Genomic DNA, 9,629 nt, shown 5'->3' with positions numbered 1-9,629 from the left:
TATATATAAAACAAGGACAAAACTGAGGACCTTGTCTATGTTAAATTTTTAAAGTATGCACCAAAACTCAAAATTAAAATAAGGCTTTCTCTCTGAGATGGTGTTTGCAACATATTTTACCCACAAAGATTAGGATCCAATTATACAGAAGTTGTTACTGAGAATATATAAGGACATAACACGTTCACAGTGTTCTACATTCTACTTTTGTGAGAAGCAACCGAGGCCTTAAGAGCTTGTGAGTTGCCATCTAAGATGCTACTACTGGTCTCTTCCCATCTGAAGCAAAGAAGACTGAAGAGGTATGGAAACAATTAGTGTAAACTTCTCTACCCTGAGACCAGAAGAACTAGATGGTGCCCAGCATCTGACACTACTGACCACTCTGAAAGGGATCACAATTGGGACTCCTGGTTAGAATGGGAGAAAAATGTGGAATGAAACTCAAATTTAAAAAAAAAAGGTTTACTGGTTTAATGGAGACTGGTGGAACCCCCGAAACTATGCCCCTTGGTCACTTTGTAGGCCTGGAACTGAACTCCTCCCATGGCTCGACTTTCAGCAAAACAACAGATAGGCCTATAGGGTGTAGTGACACCAGACACAGACCCACTCCTCAAAACAATTAACCATACAAAATCAGAAGAGCCTGGGATAAACCTCAGAACGCAGCAATGGACAAATGAAAATGCTAAACCCAGAAGTAACTGGGACGTGTGTTGTAACATGTGGGTACTGCAAGCAATATCATGAAGCAAAATGTGTATGAACTGTTGAATGGAAAATCAATTTGCTCTATAAACCTTCATTCAAATCATAATAAAAATTTAAAGGAAAACAAAAAGGATATATGAGGCATTCCTATTAATAGAGAAATGGGAGCAATCCAATGGAAAAGACAGAATTCACCAAACAAAACAAAAAAAAAAACAAAATTGTAAATACCTAAACGTAGAAAAGTTTACTAGTAATCAGTGTTGGAACTAAAATCCTATTAGATCAATAACAGATAGATTTAAGTTTATTGGATATACAGTTTGCAAATTGGGATAACAGTTTGACTATTGTTGCTATTAAGTGTCGTTGAGTCAGTTAAGACTCATAGCGACCCTGTATAGGGTTTTCAAGGAGTTTGGTTTGAACTGTCTACCATGTGGTTAGCAGTCCAGTGCTTATCTACAATACCACATCAGGACACTACATTTCAATTAGGCAGTAAAAAAATACCTAAAATAGAGACTTCCAAAGATTCTTTGACCCCATCTTAGCAACATTGCCACAGATAAGAACCAGAACACAAGTGGTAAAACAATTTGCCATCAGGAAGGATTTCACACAACATTGTCTTGGAGAACAGTAAAAATAATTCCTGATTCACCTTAAAACATAACTCTCGTCTGACCTTTGAAGTCCTTGTTTCCTGAAAGTGACAGAATTCCTATCTGTGTGTCCCATCCTATCTCCATCCCCCAGTGCCCTCACATTGAAACAAATGTTGGCAGCAGAGTTAACATCCAGGGGCTCTCAGTGGCTTTCAATCCCCATGGCTCTCCCTTACCGCTGCTGTTGTTTTGGGCCATCGAGTTGGTTTTGACTCATAACAACCTATGTTTAACAGAAGACAAAACTGCTTAGTCCTCCACCATCCTCACAATCATTGCTGTCTGAGTCCCTTGTTGTAGACATTTTGTGAATCCATCTCATTGAAGGTCTTCTTCTTCTTTGCTGACTCTCTACTTTACCAAGCATGATGTCCTTCTCCAGGGATGGCTACCTCCGGATAACATGTCCGAAGTACATGTAAAAAAGTCCATCCTTCCTTCTGACGGTACTTCTTCCAAAACAGATCTGTTCATTCTTCTGGAAGTCTAGTCACTATTCTTCAACAACACTATAGTTCTTCTTCACTCTTCCTCATTGTCCAGCTTTCACATGCATATGTTGTTGTTAAGTGCCACCGAGTTGATTCCAACCCATAGTGACCCTGTATAGGGTTTCCAAGGAGCAGCTGGTGAGCTTGAACCACTGACCTTGCAGTTCAAATGCCTTTGCAGTCTGACACATTAGCCCAAGGTGATTGAAAGTATCAAGGCTTGGGTGAGTCCACCTTAGTGCTCAAGGTGACATCTTTGCAACAGATTTGTCCAATGCAATATGTCATTTTGATTTCTTGACTGTTGTTTCAATGAATATGATTGTGGATCCAAGTCAAATGAAATCCTTGACAACTGCAATCTTTTCTTAATTTATATCATGATTTGTCTATTGGTCTAGTTATGACCAATAGACAAATTAATTTTTCTTTTCTTTATGTTGAAGTGCAATCCATACACTAGGCTGTAGTTTTCGATGTTCATCAGTAAGTACTTCACCCATGTCTTACATTGGATTGTCTAATGAAGTAAAATCAATGAACCTTACACATAGATAGAAAGATAGATAGAGAGATAGAGAGAGAGAGAGAGAGAGAGAGAGATTTGTATCAAGAAAATGGCTCACAATTGTAGAGTCCCAAGTTCCCAGCAGAAAAAGAGAGCACGTTTTTCCTGAGTGTCCATTATATTGAGAGCAGACCACACCCCCAAGGAGACATCCTTTCAATTCATTGATTACTCATAGCCAATCATTATAGAATTCACTATCGACTGCCAAACCACTGAGAATCCTGACCCAGTCAAGTTGACACAAAACATTAAGTATCACAATCAGTAAGACTTCAAGTCCTTTTCACTTTCAGCAAATGAGGTTATGTGACCTGCATATTGTAGCTTGTTAAATTCAGTCTTCCTCCAATCCTGATGCTGCATTCATCTTCATCTAGATCAGTACTCACATGATATGCTCAGCACATAAATTGAACAAGTATGGTAAAAGGATACACTCCTGACACACACCTTTCCTGATTTTAAACCATACAGTATGCGTTTCTTCTGTTCAAATGATTGACTCTTGGTCTACGCACAGCTTCTGCATAAATATAATTAAATGTTCTGGAATTCTCATTCTTTGAAATGTTCTTCATCATTTAAAGATATGATTCACGCAGTTGAATGTCTTTGCATAGTCAATAAAACACAGGTAAACATCTTTCTAGTGCTGTAATGAATTATCTAATGTCTCCCCTAGCCATAGTTTGTAACTCTCACCAAACAACATTTCTGCCCTGCTGGCTTGGTTAAGAGAAGGTGGGAGAAGATAATGATGCTAGCAGAGTTCATTGTAATTGTAAACACTTAGCATAGGTTTAAAATGAGCCATCTCAGAAGCAGGATGAAAGATGAGAAGAGTCAGGAGTGGAACGTGTCTTTTGGACCCTAAGATCCCTGTGCATTGAAACTTCTTGGCCCAGGGACAGAAAGCTGTGTGCCTCCAGAGGAGTGGCAGAGGACAGCACCAAAGCAGTGGACTCCCAGCCCACGGAGCAAGTAAAGCTGAGTGACTTTGGGCAGGAAGTTTGCTTGCACTTAAGTGGGGGAGCTAGGTTTACTAACCCACAGAACTAGAATCAAGTGCCTTCAGGCCGAGACTTATGGTGGAGTGGTATGTCCTATGAGTTTTTATCAGCAGCTGAGTTGGACAAAACTGTTCCCTGAGAATTTCTGATTTCAAAGTGTAACCTGTTAACTTCCCTAGTAAAAAGTTCTGTGTGGCCATTGCCAAGAATGATCAAACCCAGCTGAAAAGAGAGGGCGATGGCAGGACGGTTTGGTGCCACGCATTTTTTGTTCTGGTGTTTTCTGCTAATCTGTTGTCTGCTAATCTGCCTGAGCCCAGGGCAGCAGCAGCTCTGCTTGCTTTAGAACTTCAATGAGGGCTGTTTATGGCCAGCGACCAAGTGTATCAGCAACCTGAGGCTTTACTTGTTTTCCATTCCACCTACCTAGTGTGCATAACCCCACTCCAAGTCATCTGAGAGCAGGACAAGGCAGAGAGGAGGAGACACATGTCCTAGGAGAGGAATGGAGTGGGAGATAGGGGAGGCACAGACACTGAAAAGACCCCATTGAAGGAACCCCATGTGCAGAAACAAAGGCTAAGTTAAAAGATGGGAAGGCAGGCAGGCAGGCAGGCTAGCCAAGAAAAGACTTACAAGATGCACACTAAAATATGATGGGACTGCAGATCATCTTTATTTTTTGATTTCTTATATATTTTCTAAAAGTTTTACAGCAGGAGTGTATTAGTTTGGCTTGTGTTTTACCTGGACAAAATGTTGTAACAGAGATTGCATAGTAGCCAAGGGTTCCCACCACCTCCTGCTGGGGTTTCATCTTGGTCTTTGACGCTCTCAGATCATCCTGTGTAGTAGTGATGACCTTGGGTATTGGATCACCTTTAGGACAGTGCTAGCTAGCATTTCCAGCCGCCTGATTGATGAGCACCATGAGTCTTGCGGTAGCACATCAGCTGGTCCTGGGCTCTGGGCTTGGAGGGCACATATGGTTACCTCAAGCACCTGGAAACACACACACACTTCCTGCCTCCCTTTCACCACCTGTGAATAGGAAAGGTGGGTAGAGCTAGAGCGGGGGTGGTGAGAGATGTTCTAACCTAGTGCTGGCCAGCAGCGAGATGGCTGCGTACGGGCTCAGAGGCAGGATATGGACAAAGCCAATCAGCTAGAGCAAAGACCTCCAGAGTTGCTGCTCCTCCAGAGGCCACAGTAGAAGCATAACTGAGGAGATGCTTGTTTGGCCTAGTGGGAACGGAAGAGGCGGTGAAGCTTTGCTGGTTCACCTGGATTGGGGCTTATAAATGGTGGAGAGTCAAGAAGAAGCTTCGGAGCAGCCCAGTGGCCCGATGACAATGTGCTTTAGGAAGAAAGTGAGTGCTGGGGATAAGGAGGTTTGGCCATAGGCCACTGCCTAGGAGAGACAGGGTGACTGACCCCCATAAAGACACACTGGTTTCTACACAGATTGGAGGGAAGTGTTCAGATGAAGAACCAAAGATGCTCCCAATGGTAATAAACCCAGGGAATGTGATTCACCCCTGGACCCCATTCCTATTCATTCATTCACTCCCTGAACATTAATTGAACTTTTACTATGAGGCAACTCTGGGCCAAAAGTCAAAGAGAAAAAAAGATGAGTAAGAGAGATGGGCCCTGCAGCCTAGAGGAAGAGAAGGTAGGATCATAAACGGGAGGTGGCTATGAGGTATTGGCACTGGCATTGCTATTGGTTTGGGTTGACTGACAAGTAGCCCTGAATCACAGCGACCCATGCACAACAGAGCAAGGCGTTGCCTCGTCTTCACCATCTTCACAATCCTCGGTGTCTTTGAGTTCATCATGCAGGTCTTGCGTCAACCCATCTCGTTAAGGATTTCCTCGTTCATGTTGACCCTCTAAAGAACATCATTTTCTGTTCCATAAACAAAACACGCTCCCAGGAAGTCCCCTGGGGAAGGGGGTTTGCCATAGTATATGTGAGGGCAGCCAACAGCCCATCCACGTGGTTTTGTTCAAGACCCTAAGTCATCAGACATCATCTTAGATAGTCAATGAAAAGCTTGCATTCCAATCAATTCTACGGATTACATCCAAACTCAGGCCTACCACTAGTCACCTACAATTGGGAGAAGCTACCACCAGTCTTTAACTGAAGTCTCACAGGCTGCTGAGACTAAACGTTGCTGAGAATAACAAGTCCGTTTCTTAAAAGCAAGAATGCGGCACGCCAAGCTCTCCCGCCAGACCCTCTCAGACCGCTCAGCACATCCGCCTGTCCGCGCCCACCATGGCTACCGTTCAGCAGCTGGTAGGAAGATGGCGTCTGGTAGACAGCAAAGGCTTTGATGATTACATGAAGGAAATAGGAGTGGGCATGGCTCTGCGAAAAATGGGTGCAATGGCCAAACCTGATTGTATCATCACTACTGATGGCAAAACCCTCACCATCAAAATGGAAAGCACTTTGAAAACAACACAGTTTTCTTGTAACCTAGGAGAAAAGTTTGAAGAAACTACAGCTAATGGCAGAAAAACTCAGACTGTCTGCAACTTTACAGATGGTGTTTTGGTTCAACAACAGGAGTGGGATGGGAAGGAGAGCACAATAACACGAAAACTGGAAAATGGGAAATTAATTGTGGAATGTGTTGTGAACAATGTCACCTGTACTCGGACCTACGAAAAAGTAGAATAAAAATTCCATCTTTACTTTGAATAGTAATTAGCTGTGAGAATGAACAAGCTCAGTTCAATGAGCAAATCTCCACACTGCTTTGTTTTTTTGGTTTTTTTTCATTATTGTTTTCAATTATTTCTCACACAGACATTTACATGCAATTGTTTCAAAGTGTTGGTTTAATTAGGATCATCCCTTTGATTAGTAAATAAATGTGTTTGTGCTCATAAAAAAAATTTTTTTTTTTTAATGAAAATAAAAAAAAAATTTTTTTTTAAAGCAAGTATGAGAATGAACAGTTCAGGGCTGAACATGAAAAATGGTTCCTTCGTGAGTTTGTTGTATCAAAACCACTTAGGAAAGCCACAGCTTTGTCAACCTCAAGCGTTAACTATCTTAAAGAATGCAAATCTGTATCTTTTAGAGCAATTTGACATAGCACTCCTAAGAGTTGTTATAAAATAATTCAAAATAAAAGGGATCACTGAAAAAAATATATATCTTCCTTTAGCTACTGGACAGGCACTGACTTGTCATCAAGTAAATTCTGACTCACGGTGACCTATGTGCTACAAAGTAGAAAAACAACAGGTTTTCTTGGCTGTCAGCTTTACAGAAAGAGCTTTAGTGGAGCAATGGTTAAATGTTAGGCTGCTCATGAAGGCTGGTGGCTCGAACCAGCCACTCTGCAGGAGAAAGATCTGGCAGCCTGCTTCTATGAAGAGTGTAGCCTTGGAAACCCTGATGCAATTCTTTGTCTTAGAGGGTCACAGAGTCAGAAGGGGCTCATTGGCACACAATAGCAATCTTTACAGAGGCAGATCACCACATCCTTCTTCCATGGGCCACTGGGTGGACTTGAACCTCCAATCTTCCAGTTAATAGTCAAATATGCTAACTGTGGGTTAATGCACTGGACTGCAAGGTCGGTTTGAACTGCAAGGTCAGCGGTTCAAGCTCACTAGCCGCTCCTTGGAAACTCTATACAGAGTCACTATGAGTTGGAACTGAGTCAATAGCACTTAACAACAACAACATGCTGTTTTTACCATCCCGAGACCTGGACCATTGTTGTTAGGTGCCGTGAAGTTGGTTCTGACTCACAGAGACCTTGTGCACAACAGCACAAAACATGTCCTGCGTCATCCTCACAATTGTTACATTTGAGCCCACTGCTGCTCAACTGTGTCCATCCATCTTGTTGAGGGTCTTCCTCCTTTTTGCTGACTGTCTACTTGAACAGGAGTCCTGGTGTGGTGTGGTAGCTAAGCATTGGATGGCTAACCACAAAGTTGATGGTTCAAACTCACCAGCTGCTCCTTGGGAACCCTACACAGGGTCGCTATGAGTTGGAACTGACTAGACAGCTAGAGAACAACTATGACTTCACCAAACATTATGTCCTTCTTACTGATGTCTTATGTCCTTATAACTTATTGTTGTTAAGTGCCGTTGAGTCGGTTCTGACTCATAGTAACCCTGTCTAGGGTTTCCAAGGAGCAGCTGGTGACTTTGAACTGCTGACTTTGCTGTTCAAACCAACATAACATACAGCATCACATAAGGGCTAACCTTACAGCATCACATAAGAGCTGCTGGTCTGTCCTGATACATGACCAGAATCTGTGAGGGGAAAACCATCCTTACTCCTAAGGAGCTTCTAAGGACCTAGGCCCGGAGCTGTGGTAATGCCGGAGCCTGGCGGAGGCTCTCTAATCCACATCCCAGCAGCCATAGCCACCTCTCTAAAACACCCTCCACACCTGCTCCCTCCTAACGGCCCTAGGAATCCTCAGGGACCAGCCAAAAGACTGTGGACAATTCTGTGCGGCTGGGGATGGAATCCTGGACCCTATAAGCCAGAAAACACTGTGGGTAGAAGGAAGCCCCAAGGACCTATTCCCCTTTCTGGAGTGCAGGGTGTGGTGGGTGGTACTATTATAGGTCATCAGACCACATATTTGACCAGATCCCAGCTCACTTCTCCTCCACCTATCCTCCCACCAGACAGCAGATAATGCTGAGAATGTGAGATGTCTCCAAGCTGGACAAGATAAGTTAGTGCATACTCCCTAACACTGTGGATGGAGAAACTCCCCTGGTGAGGTTCCTCCTTCATACCTCTCTGCAACAAAACCTAACTCTGCCAGGTCCAGGGACCGACAGGTGAAAAAGCAGCATATCAGGGTGTATTAATGAATTCACAGAGCGGTGCTAAGAGCTGGTAATGCCTTAATGTGTGTGCCCTCCTAGCTCCATGGTTACAAGTCGGGCTCCTAATCTTACAGTAAGCAGTTTGAAACTACCAGCAGCTCCACAGGAGAAAGATGAGGCTTTCTGCTCCCGTAAATATTTATGGCCTTGGAAACCCTATACAGGGTCGCTATGAGTCAAAACCGACTCCATGGCACACAAGCACAACCAGTGGCAGAGTCCTTAAGCAGAAGAAGAAGAAACGCATCCCCCAGGTAGAGCCTGTCAGGGTCTGGGAAGAGCAGGAAGGGCCGGTGGGTGGGAGCTCTGCTTTCTCAGATTACTCCTTGCAGTCTGAGTGTTGCTTCCCAGGCCTTGTAAGACTGCAGCCAGCCCTGCATGTTCAAATTCTTTTCACATGGACTAAGCTGATGATTGCGTGATCAGAGCCGACAGATAAGCTCCACTCCCCTGTCCAAGATTGTAAAGTCTTTAAATTTTTAAAAAAGCAACAATGTCACACTGATGACTAAGGTCCATTTGACCCAAGCCATGGTCAATATATACGTATGAAAGGTGGACCATAAATATGGAAGACCAAAGGAGAATTGAGGCCTTTGAATTATGGTGTTGGCAAAGAAAATGGAACATACCATAGACTTCCAGGAGAATGAACGGATCTGTCTTGGAGGAAGTACCATCAGAATGCCCCTCAGAAGTGAGGATGGTGAGCCTTTGTCTTACTTATCGGAAGGGAACAGTTCCTGGAGAACACCAAGCTTGGAAAAGCAGAAAGTGCGAGAGACGCAGTGGCAGCAATGATGGACTCAGCCATAGCAATGATTGTGAGGCTGGGGCAGGACTGGACAACATTTGAGTCTGTTAGACACAAGGTTGCTATGACATGGCTCTTAACAACCAACAACAACAACTTCTGTCAAAGTGTTGAGACTGGAAAGTATTTCACAATGTGAGGTGTGCCTTGTCAGCTGAGTATCAGAGATTCAGATCAGTGGCTTGAGGTCAGAAATCCTGAGGAACCACCAAGACTGGCCCTCTGCTCCCAGAGATGACCCTGATGAACTCTCAGTACATCCCCAGGCCAGGGTATCTGTGACCTCCATTCCTCTGGTCGGGACTTCCTTCCTTCCAGGCCCTTAGCGCATCCTCACCAAACTGTTCAAGGCAGACATGCTCTACACCAGGGGTCTACCAAGAAGTTCAAAACCAGAGCCATTACGACTGAGTCAATTCTAGCTCATGGGGACCCCATATGTGTCCGAGTAAAACTCTTCCACTGTGGTT

The 9,629-nt window shown here is 43.8% G+C and overlaps 1 protein-coding gene across 1 annotated transcript; it reads left to right on the top strand.

Moving 5' to 3' along the window:
* Positions 1-5,715: 5,715 nt before the first annotated feature.
* On the top strand, positions 5,716-6,367 carry LOC102829992 (fatty acid-binding protein, epidermal-like). Its single transcript, XM_006868460.1, has one exon. It carries the CDS (start codon positions 5,742-5,744, stop codon positions 6,147-6,149), a length of 408 nt encoding a protein of 135 aa, XP_006868522.1. The 5' UTR covers positions 5,716-5,741; the 3' UTR covers positions 6,150-6,367.
* Positions 6,368-9,629: the final 3,262 nt, after the last annotated feature.

Source organism: Chrysochloris asiatica, unplaced genomic scaffold (genome assembly GCF_000296735.1).
Source record: "Chrysochloris asiatica unplaced genomic scaffold, ChrAsi1.0 scaffold00117, whole genome shotgun sequence".
NCBI lineage: Eukaryota > Metazoa > Chordata > Mammalia > Afrosoricida > Chrysochloridae > Chrysochloris > Chrysochloris asiatica.
The sequence above is the reverse complement of the archived record's forward strand: the minus strand, read 5'-3'. Positions and strand labels throughout refer to the sequence as shown.

Bases quoted from the DNA above. Each gene is read 5' to 3' on its own strand.
- LOC102829992 (XM_006868460.1), top strand. From the start codon at position 5,742: ATGGCTACCGTTCAGCAGCTGGTAGGAAGATGGCGTCTGGTAGACAGC.